The sequence below is a fragment of the Mirounga angustirostris genome, unplaced genomic scaffold (genome assembly GCF_029215605.1).
Source record: "Mirounga angustirostris isolate CCGP_5_RB_7025 unplaced genomic scaffold, mMirAng1.0.hap1 SCAF_16, whole genome shotgun sequence".
NCBI classification, from domain to species: Eukaryota; Metazoa; Chordata; class Mammalia; order Carnivora; family Phocidae; genus Mirounga; species Mirounga angustirostris.
This window is the reverse complement of record NW_026991724.1, coordinates 55,139,000-55,156,688: the sequence shown is the minus strand read 5'-3', so window position 1 is coordinate 55,156,688 and position 17,689 is coordinate 55,139,000. Positions and strand designations below refer to the sequence as shown.

The 17,689-nt window shown below is 47.3% G+C and overlaps 1 protein-coding gene across 1 annotated transcript; it reads right to left on the bottom strand.

Annotated features, from left to right (window-relative positions):
- Positions 1-1,586: 1,586 nt before the first annotated feature.
- LOC123841670 (zinc finger protein 347-like) lies at positions 1,587-17,614 on the bottom strand. Its single transcript, XM_064581788.1, has 4 exons — positions 17,271-17,614; positions 8,576-8,668; positions 6,924-7,050; positions 1,587-4,712 (listed from the first exon to the last, which is right to left on the bottom strand). Exons 2-4 carry the CDS (start codon positions 8,588-8,590, stop codon positions 3,199-3,201), a joined length of 1,656 nt encoding a protein of 551 aa, XP_064437858.1. The 5' UTR covers positions 8,591-8,668; positions 17,271-17,614; the 3' UTR covers positions 1,587-3,198.
- Positions 17,615-17,689: the final 75 nt, after the last annotated feature.

Sequence of the window (17,689 nt, the reverse complement as noted above, 5' to 3'; positions counted from 1 at the left end):
GGTATCAGATCGAGGACCTGGGCGAAGGAGGGTGTTTGCCCCCTGCATCTGAGGGGCCAGGCAGTTCCAGGCAGAGGGACAGGCCCCCACACCCTGTCTATGGAGGACAGGGGACTGCGACGAGCAGGTTCAAACGAGAAAGACAGAAACTCACGCTCCCCGGCGGGACCTTCGCTCGCTCCGGGGCTACAGGAACCCGCACGTGCGCAGTGAAGAGGCGGGCGGCGAGAGGCGGAGCCTGCGCGGGAAGAGTAAGGGGCGGGGCGAGGCCGGGGCGGAGCCTTTGGTTGGGGCGGGGCCTGGGACCGGAGTCACGCCTCTCAGCTCGCAGGTCTGTTTCCCTGCTTTGGAAACCTGTCTTTTCCGTGGAGATGCCTTGCCTCCTGCCTAGCTCAGTTATGGTTCAAACAGCTTGAAGGTAAAGTTTAAAGGTGTGGGGGCCATTTATGTTGGAAACCAAGATTCTTTTGTTTTCGGGGGCGCCTAGGTGGCCCACTTGGTAGAGCGAGCAACTCCGGGTCTCAGAGTTGTGAGTTTCACCCCCAAGCTGGGCGAAGAGATTACTTAAAAATTAGAAAAAAAATAAGATGCTTTCCTTTACACGGTTGAAAATGTCTCAACAGTTATAAATTATAACAAGGCAATTTTTAACAATTTTTTTCAAGTTACTAGGGTTTTTTTGTTTTATTTCTTTTTTAAGATTTTATTTATTTATTTGAGAGAGAGAGAGCACAACTAGGCAGAGGGACAGGGAGAAGCAGGCTCTCCTCGGAGCAGGGAGCTCGACGCGGGGCTCAATCCCAGGACACTGGGATCATGACCTGAGCCGAAGGCAGACGCTTAACGACTGAGCCACCCAGGTGCCCCTAAGTTTATTGATTTTTTTAGTAATCTCTACACCCAATGTGGGGCTTGAACTCATGACCCAGAGATCAAGCACTGCATGCTCTTCCGAGTGAGCCAGCCAGGTGCCCCATGAGATGAGTAAATTCTGAGTACACAAGATCAACATTTTAAAAAATCTGTCTTGGGGTACCTGGGTGGCTGAGTCAGTTAAGTGTCTGACTCTTGATTTTGCCGCAGGTCATGATCTCAGGGTCGTGAGATCAAGTCCCATGTCGGGCTCTGTGCTCAGGGCAGAGTCTGCTTGAGATTCTCTCTCTTCCCCTCCCTTCGCCCCTCCCCACACTCATGCTCTCTCTAAAATAAAATCTTTCTAAAAATCTATCTCATTTCAATGCAGTAGCAATTAACAAGTGGAAACTGAAATCAAAAATACAGTATGTTGGGCGCCTGGGTGGCTCAGTTGGTTAAGCGACTGCCTTTGGCTCAGGTCATGATCCTGGAGTCCCGGGATCGAGTCCTGCATCGGGCTCCCTGCTCGGCAGGGAGTCTGCTTTGTCCTCTGCCCCTATCCCCTCTCATGTGTTCTCTCTCTCTCAAATAAATAAATAATTTAAAAAAAATCTTAAAAAAAAAAATACAATATATATGACTGCTCAAAAAGGAAAAAGTACAAACATACGTTAATTTAACAAAACACTGACAGGATTTTGATGCTAATAATCTATAAAAGATCACACAAATAGAGACATACCACAGCCATTTATTGGAAGATACAACATAGAAATGATGTCAAATGACCGCAAATTGATACACAGGCTTAACACAACTTCTATCAAGGTATCTTGCAGACACAAACAAGATTCTTCTAAAAGTTATAAGGAAAGGCAAAGGAACTAGAAGAGCTAAAACACCTGAGAGCGCCTGGGTGGCTCAGTTGGTTAAGCGACTGCCTTCGGCTCAGGTCATGATCCTAGAGTCCCGGGATCCAGTCCCGCATCAGGCTCCCTGCTTGGCGGGGAGTCTGCTTCTCCCTCTGACCCTCCCCCCCTCATGCTCTCTCTATCTCATTCTCTCTCTCAAATAAATAAATAAAATCTTTAAAAAAAAAATTTAAAAAAATAAAACCACCCTAAAAGGAAGAATAAAGTGGTTGGAATCACTCATTCTACATTTCTAATATGGTAGTCAAGACTACATTGTATTTGTGGAGTAAGAGACATATAGATCAATGGAAAAGGCCAGAAATGGCCCCACACAAGTACTTCCAACTGAGGTTTGACAAAGGTACCAAGGAAACCGAATGAAGAGAGAATTAAAAAAAAAAAAAATGATGGTGGACCACTTGATTTCCCATAACAGAAAAAAAATGTCTGCAAAGGGCGCCTGGGTGGCTCAGTTGGTTAAGCAACTGCCTTTGGCTCAGGACATGATCCTGGAGTCCCTGGATCGAGTCCCGCATCGGGCTCCCTGCTCGGCAGGGAGCCTGCTTCTCCCTCTGACCCTCCCCGCTCTCATGTGCTCTCTGTCTCTTTCATTCTCTCTGTCTCAAATACATAAATAAAATCTTAAAAAAAAAAAAAATGTCTGCAAAAACTTCACACCTGTACAAATAGTAGCTCAAAAATGATCATAGTTTTAAATGTGAAATGTAAAACAATAATACTTTAACCTAGAAAAGATTTAGAAAAGAAACAACAGAATTATATCTTTAGGATCTATATACCTTTGCTGTATCTCTATGTATCTTTTTTTTCTATCTAGAGTTGTAACACATTTTGGCTTTAAATTATTCTGTGGTATGTACTATCTCAGGTTAAATTTAGAGAACTTGAGAGTTAGTTATTTTAGTCCTCGTAAGAATTCTCTGCTGTGGATTCTGTTGTAAAAGTCATGGAAGAAATATAAAAATATTCATTACATTTGGAAGACTTCTTCCTACTTCGGATTATTTTGTTCTACGATGAACTGGTGAACCCCGAGGACACAGTGTTGCTTTAAAGGCCTTTAGATGTTCAGTAAATCTGTAGGTTTCTCTCTAGTATACTCTCATGACATCAAAGGCATGAATGTTTGCCAGAAAGCCTTCAGATTCATTAAACTTGCAAGGCTGCTCTCCAGTATGAGTGCTGTGATGTTCTGCAGTTTTGATCCATGGGCAAAAGCCTTAGCATGCACATTACATTAATGTGGTGTCATCAGAGATGTATATCCTGATGTCTAGTGAGTTGTGAAGCCTGTGTAAGTCCTCTGCCGCATGCGTTACATTTATATGATTTCTCTTTAGGGTGGCCTCTCTAATGCCAATTCATGCTTGAACTTACAATAAAGGCTTTGTCACACTCATTACGTCTGTTACTCCCCAGTATGAATTCTCTGATGACTTGCAAGGCTCGAATTTTGACTGAAGACCTTCCCACATACATTACATTTATATGGTTTCTCTCCTGTATGAATCATCTGATGTCTAGTGAGGTTTGAGCGTTGAATAAAAGATCTGCCACACTGATTACATTTGTATGGTTTCTCCCCAGTATGAATTCTCCGATGACTGGGAAGGCTCGAACTCTGACTGAAGACCTTGCCGCATTCATTACATTTGTAAGGCTTCTCCCTCGTATGGATGACCTGATGATAAGTAAGGCTTGAGTACATACTAAAGGCTCTGCCACATTCATTACACTGGTAAGGCTTCTCTCCAGAATGAATCCTGCGATGACGGGCAAGGTGTGAATCGTAACTGAAGACCTTCCCACATTCGTCACACTTGTAATGTTTCTCCCCTGTGTGGATTATTTGATGTCTAGTGAGATGGGAGCTCTGATTAAAGGCTTTGCCACACTCAGTACATTTGTAAGGCTTCACACCAGTGTGGATTACCTGGTGGTTAGTGAGTTGTGAACTATACGTAAAGGCTTTGCCACACTCAGTACATTTGTAAGGTTTCTCTCCAGTATGGATTCTTCGATGGCTTGCAAGGCCTGAACTCTGACTGAAGACCTTGCAACATTCGTTGCACTTGTAAGGTTTCTCCCCAGTATGGATTACCTGATGGTTAGTGAGACTTGAACACTCACTAAAGGCTTTACCACACTCATTGCAGTGGTAAGGTTTCTCCCCAGTGTGAATCCTGTGATGACGCACAAGGTGTGAATTGCGACCGAAGACCTTGCCACACTCGACGCACTTGTAAGGTTTCTCTCCGGTGTGAATTCTTCGATGACATGCAAGGTGTGAGTTGTGATTGAAGACCTTCCCACATACATCACATTTATATGGTTTCTCTCCTGGGTGGATTATCTGATGTCTAGTGAGGTGTAAACTGGGATTAACTGCTTTGTCACACTCATCACGTTTGTAAGGTTCTTCCCTAAGGTGTGCTTTCCGGTCTTGTGTGAGTAACGAAGAACGCAAGAAATCATTCCCACGTTCCCTAGAAATGCTGGTGTGGACACTAGGAAGAATTCTGGGATGTGGTGAAACTGAAGACCCAACGCTGACAGACTTCTCAGCTGGGTGACATTCATAAATTTTCCCTTCAGTATGAAGTATCTGCACTCCAGCCAGATGTGATTGAAAGCTTAGTCCAAACCTGTTTTCAATTGGCTTATTTCCTGCATCTCTTCCACCATATCGATCTCTTCCACCATTGAGATTTTTGTTAAGGGTCACAAGCACTGCTTTGTAATTTCTTTCACCGTCTCCCCACTGACACTCAAAGTCAGGAATATTTTTCCGGATTGCTCTAAAAGCATAATCGTCGGTGTCACGGCTTTTATGTCTTTCCAATATAACTGTCTGCAATACTTCCCCTGTATTACTGGTTTCTTTGGGTGGTAATTCCTTGATCATATATTTGGAAGAGATAGCTACAAGATATAAAGAACCATAGGTTTCCCATTAATTACAGAAAAATTTCATATTGAAAAACAAATTACACCAAAAGTACTACATATTTTGATCAGTTATGAAATGGAACCATGATCTTCAATTTTTAGGAACACAAAAGGAATAGGATTCTTTAAGATAAAAGGGTGACTCCATGGAATTCAAATTAATTTTAGAGAAGCCTACTTTAAATAATCAATGGCAAAAAAAAACAATCAGTGTACAAACTTACACTAGCCCTGAAAGAAGGGGTATTTTTCCATCATGGCCCCAAATCACACACCACTTCACAGAATATATATGGCTCTTTCCTATCTGAAGAGATAAAAATACCATCCATATTTACTGCGTATTTATTGTGCACTAATGCTCAAGTCCATCTAATGCTAAATAATCCGAAACAAACTTATCTAGTGAGTAATCTAGTAAATGGCAATTTGGAGTTGGAAAACCATAGCAGCGCTGGGGAGATGAGGAAGAATTTAATCAAACAACGTTACAAAAATATTTTTCTCAATACTGGTTATAAAACTGTAGTCACCATTTGGCGATATTAACAAGTGGTTTAAGTCAGTTATGTTGCATTATACATTCAGAAAAACCATCATCTATAAATCATGACAATTAATAAAACATTCTAGTAACCTATAGTGAAACCACGATAGAAATAATAAGTAAACACAATTACACAAAATTAGTTTGTGGAATTCTTAACAGATCTCTCTTAAGAAAAAAAGCAAAGGGACGCCTGAGTGGCTCAGTTGGTTAAGCGACTGCCTTCGGCTCAGGTCATGATCCTGGAGTCCCTAGATCGAGTCCCGCATCGGGCTCCCTGCTCGGCAGGGAGCCTGCTTCTGCCTCTGACCCTCCCCACTCTCATGTGCTCTCATCTCTCATTCTCTCTGTCTTAAATAAATAAATAAAATCTTTAAAAAAAAAAAAAGATCACAAGCTCTGAAATAAATACTTCGATGGAGACACCAGAGCTGAGTTGTGTTGCTAACAGTGTTACTCAGCCATCCTGAGTACCTCGTCACCCCTTGCACATATAAATTTCCATAGTGTCCTGAAACAGTGATACAGTGGATAAACAGGGATCTTTCCTTATACAGTGAGAGCAGTGTGGCTGGTGAGGGGGTCCTGTGGGAATGAGGGTGTTTAAGAGGACAAAATTAATATGCTAGTAAGCAATACTGTAGTCCATCCCGATGGAGGTACCATGTAAGGAAAGGCCAGAAGGAAGGTGAGGAGTGGAGGGCAGGAAGTCAAGAGCGCATGGGAGAAGTGACTGAACTTGCCAATCTATGGGAAGATAAATGTACCAGGGCAGTTAGAATTGCGGCCTTGGAAAAAAAGAAGGAACTGATGTGGCAAATACTATCACGCTGTCCCATTCTTAACTGCAGGAATTATAGTATGGATGTGGGACAAAAATGGAAGACATTTAACACGGAGGGAGCGTGATGACGAGGGAAGAAGCCATGTTTAGAAACAAGGGAGGATGGGTGGGTGCTGAGGGCGAGGCAGAGGGGAAATGGCAAAACGCTGGTAAAAGGGGACAAAATTTCAGCTCCATGGTGAATAAGGTGTGAGGAGCTAATGGACAACATGGTGACTATAGTTGATAATATGATATAACTGAAATTTGCTCAGAGAACAGGGCTTAAGTGTTCTCACCAAAAAAAAGAAAGAAAGAAAAAACAAGTGAGGTAATGCGTCTTACTTGATTATGGAAATCCTTTCACAATGTATGTGTATTTCAAATCATTGTGGGGTACACTTTAAATATATTACAATTTTCTTTGTCAATTACACCTCAGTAAAAACTGAAAAACAGTTTCAAAATTTTATCCACCCACTGCCTCCTCTGAAGACTTAGAGAACAGTTTATATAAATATCTCACTTTCTTCTAAGAACTACGGAATCAAAAGCACAAGGGTAGAACAAATGGAACTGGATATTTTGTTTTTCATAATATGGTTTTATGCATCCTTGAGCTCCGGCACCATGCCTGATTAAGTGCGCTGATCATCGGAAGAAAGTGTAAATGAAAAGTCCAGATGCCACATTCATTTCTGAGTCAACAGGGCTTCGATCTCAGTCAAGCAGGGCAGGGGCTCCCGGGCAAACAAGGGAAGATACAAAGATACCCAAGGGCAGACCCCCACTGCTGGAGGGACAGTTTGCTCACCCAGAGAGACCAGGTTCCTGTAGTTCTCCACCATCACGTCCCTGTACAAGGCCCTCTGAGCAGGGTTCAGGCACTCCCACTCCTCCTGAGAGAATTCTATGGCCACATCCCTGAAGGTCAACCATCCCTGAAATGAGAACACATTTCGCCAAGGAACTATGGAGAGAGTTCTTATCTTCACATAAAACGAGAAGAGGAGAGATGTGTAAGGATGGATTCAGATGAAGTGGGTGTTCTTACAGATCCACATAAGGTATTTCTGAGGAAGTTCTGTGTCCCTTGTTTTGGCCTATTATACTTTTCCATACGAGCTTAGGATGGCTTCTCAATCAATATGGCTTTTTTCAGTTTTGTGGACAATATAAGAAATATAAAAATAGGAAATCAGGGGTGCCTTGCTGGTTCAGCCAGGGAAGCATGTGAGCCTTAACCTTGGGGTTGTGAGTTTGAGCCCCACATTGGGTGTAGAGATTACTCAGAAAAAATAAACTTTAAAAAAAAATAGACAATCAGTACAGGGCTACCTGTAAGAAGTGTCATTTCTCGTGTTTTACACACATATTCAATATCTTAGATGAGCTAGGGCACGAGCGGTATCTTCAGAGATGACAATGTCCACAATGACTTTAGAGAAAGGCCAGAATCTAAAAATTGGGATAATGATAGCAACAGCAATGAACAAAAGCTCTTGAATGCTTCCCATGTGCTAGGCATTACACTAAATGCTTTACACGCACTAATTGTAACAACATCGTCACTCATTAAAGACAGATCTGTTCCCATCATCCTGAGGAGACTGTCACACACATTCCCCGAAACCCACCCAAGGTCAAATGCTAAGAAATGGCAGAACAAGCTCCTGAATCCAGATGTCTAGGCTTTGGAATTGAACTTGAACAATTAAACATATATAGCAGACGACATCCAGAGTACGCTAACAGAGGGTTCCCTGAGACAATCTGAAACAAGTTCAAGGCTAAGAACGTGGACATGAATAAAAGGTCATTATACGGGCGCCTGGGTGGCTCAGTTGGTTAAGCGACTGCCTTAGGCTCAGGTCATGATCCTGGAGTCCCGGGATCGAGTCCCGCATCGGGCTCCCTGCTCGGCGGGGAGCCTGCTTCTCCCTCTGACCCTTCCCCCTCTCATGTGCTCTCTGTCTCAAATAAATAAATAAAATCTTTAAAAAAAAAAAAGGTCATTATACATGAACACACATGCACATAAATGTCATTCTTCTTATAATGTTTAACTCGTGTTAGAGTAGGAAAAATGTAAAGCCATGGAAAAGATTAAGTTTAGGTTAAGATTTAACCTCAACAATTAATAACTTATTTATGAAGTAATGTTAATGTCCTTTCAAAAACTAGGGGCTTGCGCATTCATGCACATATATATATATATACACTTAAATGTACTGAAATAAAAGAAGTCGTCTCTCCATGACACAAAGGGGCCTCCTCACAGGCTCCACGTCATTGAGTCAGCTTGAGATGGACTCTAAGTGGAAGGAGAGGGACTGAGGGAAGGCCTGGGGGCGTGTGGACAGACACGGCTCAGGCGGGACACTTTAGAGTCAGAGAAGATTAGCGAGTCCAGCAAGGGCACAGCAGGATTGAGAGACAGAAAATCAACCAAGAATATGACTTTACCTGACAAACAGCCATTCCTGACTCCCTCCTTTCCTCTTCCTCCTCCTCTAAGCTGCTTCTTCCTCAGACAAGATCAGTCTTGAGAATTCAATCCTAAGGATCAAGAATCTGCAGTTTAATGCTTAGAATCCATCTACGTCCTTCCTGCAGCACAACGTCCCACAGGGAGACCTCTCCGTGTGGCAACGACAGTCCTCTGCTGCCCACTGCCACAGCGGGGGGCTCAGGGACAGTGAACTGCTCCAGACACCAACAAGTGAGCGTCCGCACCCCTTTCTTCACAACTGGCTCCCACCCTGGTGAAACTCCCCTCCCCCCCAACTGCAGCAGTGGGGACCTGGGCTGGACCCGACGTTCCCCTCCAGGTCACAGACCCGCCCTGATCACACCCACACAGAGCAGGGCCCCCTCCCCTCTCCCTCAGAAACAGAGGACCAGAGCCTTGGTGCTCAATGCTGGACACACATCAGAAGCACCTGGGACACTTCAACTGGTACTGATGCTGGGCCCTATCCCCCCTTGACCACTGGAAGGGGACTCTCTGGGAGGGCCACCAGAGCGGTATCTGCAATCCAGTGTGAGGCTGGCTGCAGCGCACTCACAGGAGGCCAGCCCAGCACACTGCCCACCTTCTGGCTCTGCTCGCCCCTGGGGCCCTGTTGTCACCAGGACCCAGACCTGGAAGGGGAAGGGGCAGAAGGGAACATGCAGGGCAGGCGGCAGAGGTCGGGGGGGAAGGGTGGGCAAAAGACTCCCCCGAGAAGGCGGTATCAGATCGAGGACCTGGACGAAGGAGGGTGTTTGCCCCCTGCATCTGAGGGGCCAGACAGTTCCAGGCAGAGGGACAGGCCCTGGGAGGGCCCTGAGGCAGGAGGAAGCCTGGGCCCAGGAAAGGGGAAGAGGCCAGCATGGCTGCAGCAGGGTAACGGGGGGACCGGCAGCAGACAAGGTCAGAGAGGCCCCCGGGGAAGTAGATCAGGAAGGGAGTGGTCCTCCAACATTTGCCTCCCACATCTTGAAAGAACTTTAGAAACCATGGATTCCTCCTCTCATTTTTAGCAAATTATCCAACTCTCTTCATCTTATACGTTAAAACATTTACAAATACTGGAACATCTTATATTTAGAATCATGCCAAGATGTGCACCTAGGCCTCAGGAAGTACAGGGTCGCCCCTATCCACGATGTGGAGAACGCAGGGGGAGGGCCCCTGGGGCGGGCTGAGTCAGTTTTGCACAAATGAAGATGCACATGCCCCAGCGGAGATGTCGAGGCAGCTGGACACGGGATGGAGGTCAGGGCAGAAGTCTGGTGGAGAGCGGAACCTGAGAGACATGCAGGTGGTGTTGAGAACCAGGAGAGGAGGGGATGAGGAAAGGCAGGGGTGTAGACACAGAAGAGGTACCAGGACTAGACCGTGGGGCGCCCCACACCCAGAGATCAGGCAGTTCGGCAGACACCAGCAGGAAAGCTGCGAGGCGACAGTGATCGGGAACCCAACAGGCGGACAGAGTAGTAAAGCTTAGCGGGACGTCCTCAAACCGAGAACAAACGTGTCCAGGAAGAGGGAGCGCTCACATGGGCCACCTGTGTCCGACGGGAGAAGCAAGATGAAGGCAGGAAATTCAATCCTGGACTGAGAAATGGGGTCACTGGGGACTCGGAACGAGAAAGTCTCAGGGGCGCAGTGGCTGCTGAAGGCTTGACTGGATGGGGTTCACGCGACAGCTGGAGGCGGGATTTGAAGAGAGTAGAAGCAAGCTTTTAGTGGCTGGTGTTCTGAAAGGGAGCGAGGAAGAGGAGGGCTTACTAGAGGGGCAATTAGTTAACAGAGAATGTTTTGTTTTAAACAGCCAAGAAGACAGTGAATACAAAGCTTTGGGGGGGGTGTGCGTGTGAAAGATGGGCAAAACCACCATCTGTGTATGCTGACTGAATTAAGTCCTGACACACACAAACTGAAGACGCAGTGGGGGAAGGATGCCATACAGTCCTGAGACGGTGAGTGGGGCTGGTGACCAGGGAACAATCTCAGGCACACGAAGTCATACTGGTACATTCTTTAGCATGGCCTTCATTTGGGGGGACTGAAATGTGCAGGAGTCCTGTATGTCCTTGGAACGGTCTTCATCATGAGGGATGGGGGAGCTGACCAGGAGCGGGAAGCCAAGAGTCCGGGGCACCTGGCTCAGTCAGTAGAACATGTGACTCTTGATCTCAGGGTTAAGTCGAGCCCCACACTGGGCATAGAGCTTACTTAAAGAAAAAAAAAAAAGAAAGCCAAGAGTCCTTCACTCAGACCCTCCTCCCTCTCAACAGATGTCTACAAGGGTGCACATGCCCCAGTCAGACCCCAACATCTTCTAAAAACACTGCAAGCTCTCATTTAGATCCTCCAAAATGCATCTGAATCGTTCTTGACTTGCAACCCAGAATAATCCAAAATAGCAAGTCATCCCCCAGAAGATTCTCTGAGACCGTTCCTCCAAATCCTCTGTATTGGACGATGAGTCTTGCATTCCTACACAGAACTTAATGAGTGACTCTTGCACAGACCCCACAGAGGTCCCCGTGTGGAGCGGACGCTGGGGGGCAGCTCCCGATCCACCCCCTCAGGACCAAGGCACCATCCTGCTGCAGCCAGCTCTCCCTGGGGACGCAGCTCAGGCCTCGGTTCTACCAACAGCACCGGGTAACGTGTCTCTGCCGAAGCCCAGTCCCTTCGTGCCTCCTCGGCTGTCATCCCGAGTCTCCCGATAAACCCCAGCGGGCAAATCTCAGTCTCAGCGTCTGTGTCCCTGGGAACCCGCGCTAGGACAATGGCACCCCACACGGACCCGTGCAGCCCCACAGCTACCCATAAACCCACTTCCAGGTGCTCCTGCTAGAACCGAGAAACCCCTTTCCCACGGCTGCACCCATCCCTCAACCCCACAACTGTGCTTGGGACACGTGCCCATGCCGTTCACCGGGCCATCTAGAGGTCCACACTTGCTTCCACGTCGCTCCTGCAGACCCCTCCAGGCTCACTTCCATTCCCCCCCCATGTTCCTACCTCTCCTGCAGGCACACACGAGCAAACTGGGCTAAGGCGCAGGGACCACAGCAGTAACGGAACAAGGGCAAACTCAAGGGCGCTGGGCCTTCAGTACGGACACCAAGAAGTTGGCCCTGCTGGGAACACTTGTGAGCAACCGGGGACAACACGGAGTCCAGTTTAAAAACAGTCGAAGATTGGCTGGATGCAGTTCAGTGAGGACGTCAGAGACAGAGCAGCCCCCAGATCTCCCCTCCTCGCCCCACTCACAGCCGATTACAAGAGCCTCTAGTTCTTCAGCGTGTCTGTTTTATGCCCCCTTAGGCTCCTGACCTTGTCCCCAGCCTTCCTGAAGGGAAATTAGGATCCTTGACCCTGAGCAGATCAGTGCTGGAAGGCAAAGCCCCTGCCTGAGATGCAGTGGCTCCCTGGTGACGTGCACGGTGCGGATGACGCGGGGGCCGGCAGAGGGCAGTGACACCGCGGGTGACACATGTGGGGACCCTGGTCTGCAGGGCTTCCTGGGCGTCAGTACATCCCGTAAAATAAGCACCCTTGCGAGGGTTAGATCAACTGGTGCTGAAATTTCCAGAGTAATGGGCACCATCCTCATCACCTGCCCCAGCTCCTCGGTCTCCCTGAGGACTACTCAGCGCAACCCACAGCCCTAGCATCTAAACAGGGCCCCAGAGGAAGGTGCGGCAGCCAGTCTGGGCGCCCTCCACCGTAGGGACTGAATTGAATTTTGTCAATCAATTCAGGGTTCAGTGTTGCTCAAAATCAGTTTCTGTCTAGTCCATCATGTCCATGTTGGGGTGGGCTCACTGAGGCCTACAAGGGAGTCATTTCACCAAGTTATCCTGAGAAGGTGTGCGTTGGGTAAGCAGAACGTGGTGTAATTGAATTCTCATATGGTGGCCTGAAGGGGCCAGTGGGCAGAACTTGCCCACATCACTCTTCAGGCTTAAAAATTCCAGGATCGGGGCGCCTGGGTGGCTCAGATGGTTAAGCGTCTGCCTTCGGCTCAGGTCACGATCCCAGGGTCCTAGGATCGAGTCCCGCATCGGGCTCCCTGCTCCTTGGGAGCCTGCTTCTCTCTCTCTCTCTGTCTCTCATGAATAAATAAATAAAATCTTTAAAAAAATAAAATAAAAATAAATAAAAAAATAAAAATTCCAGGACCATCTTTCACATGTCTGAGCAAAGGAAACTTCTATTTCTTTTCTTTTCAATAATCTTTAAGCCCAACATGGGGCTCAAACTCATGACCCTGAGATCAAGAGTCACATGCTCCACTGACTGAGCGAGCCAGGCATCCCTAGGAAACTTTTTTTTCAAGATATGATCACAATGATCTCAGGCACTAAATTCCTCTTTTCCAGGGCGCCTGGGTGGCTCAGTTGGTTAAGCGACTGCCTTCGGCTCAGGTCATGATCCTGGAGTCCCGGGATCGAGTCCCTGGATCGAGTCCCGCATCGGGCTCCCTGCTCGGCAGGGAGCCTGCTTCTCCCTCTGACCCTCCCCCCTCTCATGTGCTCTCTCTCTCTCTCTCATTCTGTCTCAAATAAATAAATAAAATCTTTAAAAAAAATAATAAGTTCCTCTTTTCCAGAACATCACAGTAAAAGATTTAAAAAATACAGAATTTTGGGGCACCTGGGTGGCTCAGTTGTTTAAGCAACTGCCTTCGGCTCAGGTCATGATCCTGAAGTCCCGGGATCGAGTCCCGCATCGGGCTCCCTGCTCTGCGGGGAGTCTGCCTCTCCCTCTGACTCTCCCCCTCTCATGCTCTCTCTCTGTCACTATCTCTCTCAATAAATAAATAAAAATCTTAAAAAAATAAAAAATAAAAAATACAGAATTTTGAACACATAAGAATTGCTGCTGTAAACACTGCAAGAGGGTCACCTATAGAAACAAGATAGTCACAAATTTCCTCATCAGGAACAGATGGGCTCTGTTAGGTGACATTTCCATGTAAATCAGCCCATTCGTCAACATTTGCAAAGAATGGACAAGAGGAACTTGAGGGGAATATCTATTTGGTCACTTGTAGCCCACTGTTTCAATAGATCACATAAAAGATAAGAAAACTGAGTATCACAGTAACAGATTAAATCAGGTTCCAACTTAGATAAAAGATTATTGACATATTTAACAAGTACACATGGAACAATCTAAAATTACTTACTATATACCAAAGAATGTTCTCAATATACATGACAAAGAGAAGAGAGCCTGCAGACCTCAGTGTGAACTGGACACAACTTAAAAATGAAAAAGTTAAAAAAAAATTTTAAGTTGAATGAAGTATGAGATCAAAATTTTTAAAAGTGGCAAGGTCATATTTATTTATTTATTTATGAAATTTATTTATTTGATAGAGAGCGTGTGCGCACAAGCAGAGGGAGGAGGAGCGGGAGAGGGAGAAGCAGGCTCAATCCCAGGACCCCAGGATCACGACCAACTTAACCAACTGAGCCATCCAGGCGGCCCTAAAAATGGGAAGGTCATAGTTAGAAAAGAATGCCATAAACTGTTTATAGGATAGCTCCAAAGCTTACTTCAGAAGTTAATAATTATTCATAGAAAAATAAAACTTAAATAACCAAGATTATTTTAAGGTTCAAAAAGAAAAATAGTACAAATATAAACGAAGAAGAATAAAGTAAATCTATTACAAAAAAGCAACACTTTTAATGTTCCTTAAAAAGGCACCATGTAGGGGCGCCTGGGTGGCTCAGTCGTTAAGTGTCTGCCTTTGGCTCAGGTCATGATTCCAGGGTCCTGGGATCCAGCCCCTCGTCGGGCTCCCTGCTCTGCGGGAAGCCTGCTTCTCCCTCCTCCACTCCCCCTGCTTGTGTTCCCTCTCTCGCTGGGTCTCTCTCTGTCAAATAAATAAAATATTAAAAAAAAAAAAAGGCATGGTGTAGTGACAGTCATTTCTTGCCCCACCTTCCTCTGAGCCCAGGCAAAGGGATGAAGGTGACCCGTCTCTGCCCTCTTGACTGAACAAGGATGACAAATAGAAGTTATCTTCTGATATAATTATAAAATGCACAAGCCTTTTAGACAGAAGTTTTGCAATGCTCATCCTGATCTGCATAATTTAATCTAATTTTAAGTGTATTATAAAGCTACGCATCAATGTAACATACTTACTCATCCATATCCAATCAATTCATCACTCCTCTGGGTCCCTTTCTTCACTATTGTCTTGCTCTCTCTCTCTCTCTCGATATTCATCTTCTTTTTTTTTCTTCTTGCTTTTCTGTTTTCCCCTTGGGTTTCTGCTCACTCTGTTCCCCTCTCCTGTCTTGCTGTTTCTCCCCTTCTCTGGATTCCTTCTGCAACTTCTCCCCTTCTCTGCCCCTTTCTGCAACTTGTTTCCCATCTTGTTGCTCTCTCTCCAACCTTTCTGATTATCCGTCTCCACACATTTCTGCCCCTTTCCTCCCCCATCTCTACTTCCCATCTACTCTCCCAGTTAAGTTTGCTCTTTCCCTGCCACTCCCCCTTTGTCCCCACTCTCTGGCACCCCCAGCTTGCTCAGCTTCCTACCTGCTGTTTCTCCCTCTGTTCCTGTCTCCCATTGCCCCCTCCTTTCCTCCAGCACCACATTGCTCTGTCTGCCGTGACTTCAACTCTTTTTTTTTAAGATTTATTTATTTATTTGAGAGAGAAAGAGAGATCGTAGGGTGGGGGGTGCAGAGAGAGAGAGAGAGAGAATACTGAGCAGACTCCCCACTGAGCCGGGAGCCTGACTTGGGGCTCCATCCCATGACCCTGAGATCATGACCTGAGATAGCAAGAGAGTTTGATGCTTAACCGACTGGGCACCCAATAGCCCCTGCCACGACTCCAGTTCTTTTAAACTCTCCCCTCACTGCCTGGGAAGTGCCTCCCCCTTTGTTACCTATGCTCCCATTGCCCATCTTCAAAAAAAGGGGTGGCTCCTCTCCACAGTTTGTTTCCCATTATCTATCTCCCTGTAGATCTCCTTCTTACTCTAAATTTCTCCATCTTCGGGGCGCCTGGGTGGCTCAGTTGGTTAAGCGACTGCCTTCGGCTCAGGTCATGATCCTGGAGTCCCGGGATCGAGTCCCGCATCGGGCTCCCTGCTCGGCAGGGAGTCTGCTTCTCCCTCTGACCCTTCTCCCTCTCATGCTCTCTGTCTCTCATTCTCTCTCTCTCAAATAAATAAATAAAATCTTTAAAATAAATAAAGTAAATAAATAAATAAATTTCTCCATCTTCTTTTCTCCCACTGCTGCTACTTTTCCATCTGTTTGTGGTTCTCCCTCATTCTTCTTTGTTCATTTTTCTATAATTCTCTCAGTGGGTCTTGTGAAAATAAATGAGGAAACCTCATTTAAAAAGGAGTGGGAAACCCCGAAGTGGGAGCTCCCAGGCAAGTACCACTCCCTGCACCCTGCTTTACCAGCAAGAAAAGAGAAGAGAATTATTTTTAAAAAGGGAGGGAATTTTTTACACGAGAATTTCACCTCCTGCTTTTAAGAAAAAAAGGAAGATCCCTTCCTGCCCCAGCAACAAACGCACTAACCACCACTTGCAGGCACCACCTCCACGCTTGTTCTCCAATGAACTTTTGTTTAACGCAACCCGGCCCCAATTTCCTCCCAAAAATAAAAGCTGACCTTCCTTTTCTCTCCCGACTTGCTTATGCACGCCATGCATGTCCCAAACTGCAATTCCTCTGTTTCTCCCAGAATAAACTCATTTTGCTAGTAAAATGACGGACTTGTGTTTTTAAGGTGGACAGCCCCTCCTCTTCTCCGGGTTCCTCTCACGCAGAAGGGGGATGTAGTAAGATGCCCGCCGCCTCCCACAAGAGCACATTACCCAGTGCGGGGTGCACTGGCTGCCTCAAGACAGGCCCTTTTTAGGGCGCCTGGGGGGCTCGGTTGGTTAAGCGACTGCCTTCGGCTCAGGTCGTGATCCTGGAGTCCCGGGATCGAGTCCCGCATCGGGCTCCCTGCTCGGCGAGGAGCCTGCTTCTCCCTCTGACCCTCCCCCCTTTCATGCTCTCTCTCTGTCTCTCATTCTCGCTCTCTCAAATAAATAAATAAAATCTTTAAAAAAAATTAAACCATCGGGCGCCTGGGTGGCTCAGTTGGTTGAGCGACTGCCTTCGGCTCAGGTCATGATCCTGGAGTCCGGGGATCGAGTCCCGCATCGGGCTCCCTGCTCGGCGGGGGGTCTGCTTCTCCCTCTGACCCTCCCCCCTCTCATGTGCTCTCTCTCTCTCATTCTGTCTCAAATAAATAAATAAAATCTTTAAAAAAAAAAAAAAGAGCCTTTTTAGTCACCTCCCCAACACAGGGTAAGGAGAGGCGAGGACTGACGGGCGTTGGCCTGCGGGGCAGAGGAGCCGGCCGAGCGGGACGCGAGGTGAGGGGAAGCGCGCGAGTCTCCGCGGAGGGCTGAGCTCGCCCCTCTCTCTCGGCCCAGGTGAGGACCAGCCTCTCCTGAGGGGCGGCCGGCGCTGCCCTCTAGGGGCTGAGAAAGGCGCGGACCCACCTCGCGGATTTCCAACCGAAAGGGCAGCCCCGGCCTCCCACGGAAGCGCCTGAATTTTGGGGTGCTGTCGGGGAGGGACTGCGAGGCGCAGGTTTAAGCAAGAAAGACGAAACTCACACGCCACAGACTGGCCTCGGCTCCACGAAACCCGCTTCCGGGTCCGCAGACAACTGCGCGCGCGCAGAGGGAAGAGGCGGGGCCTGGGCGGGGCGCGCAGCAAAAGCCAGCCCGCGAGGGGACGGCGGGAGGGGGAGCGAGGCCTGGGGGGGCGGGGCTGGCGGTAACCATAGAGACGAGGCGTTGGCGGGGCGAGGTCAGGCTGGGGCTGGGCCGGTGCGGGGCGGGACCTGGGGTTCGCTCCCGGGCTTTCAGGGTTGAGGCGCGCTCGAGTCCCGTTTCTTGTCCTGGGCAGCAGCGTTGCTTTCTTTTTCACGTTAATGTTTCAATTTTAAGGTAAGAACTGAGAGTTTTGTGGGCGCCACTTACGTTGGAGAGTAAGAGGTTAGCCTCTTCACAGCTGAGAACGGTTCAGGTCC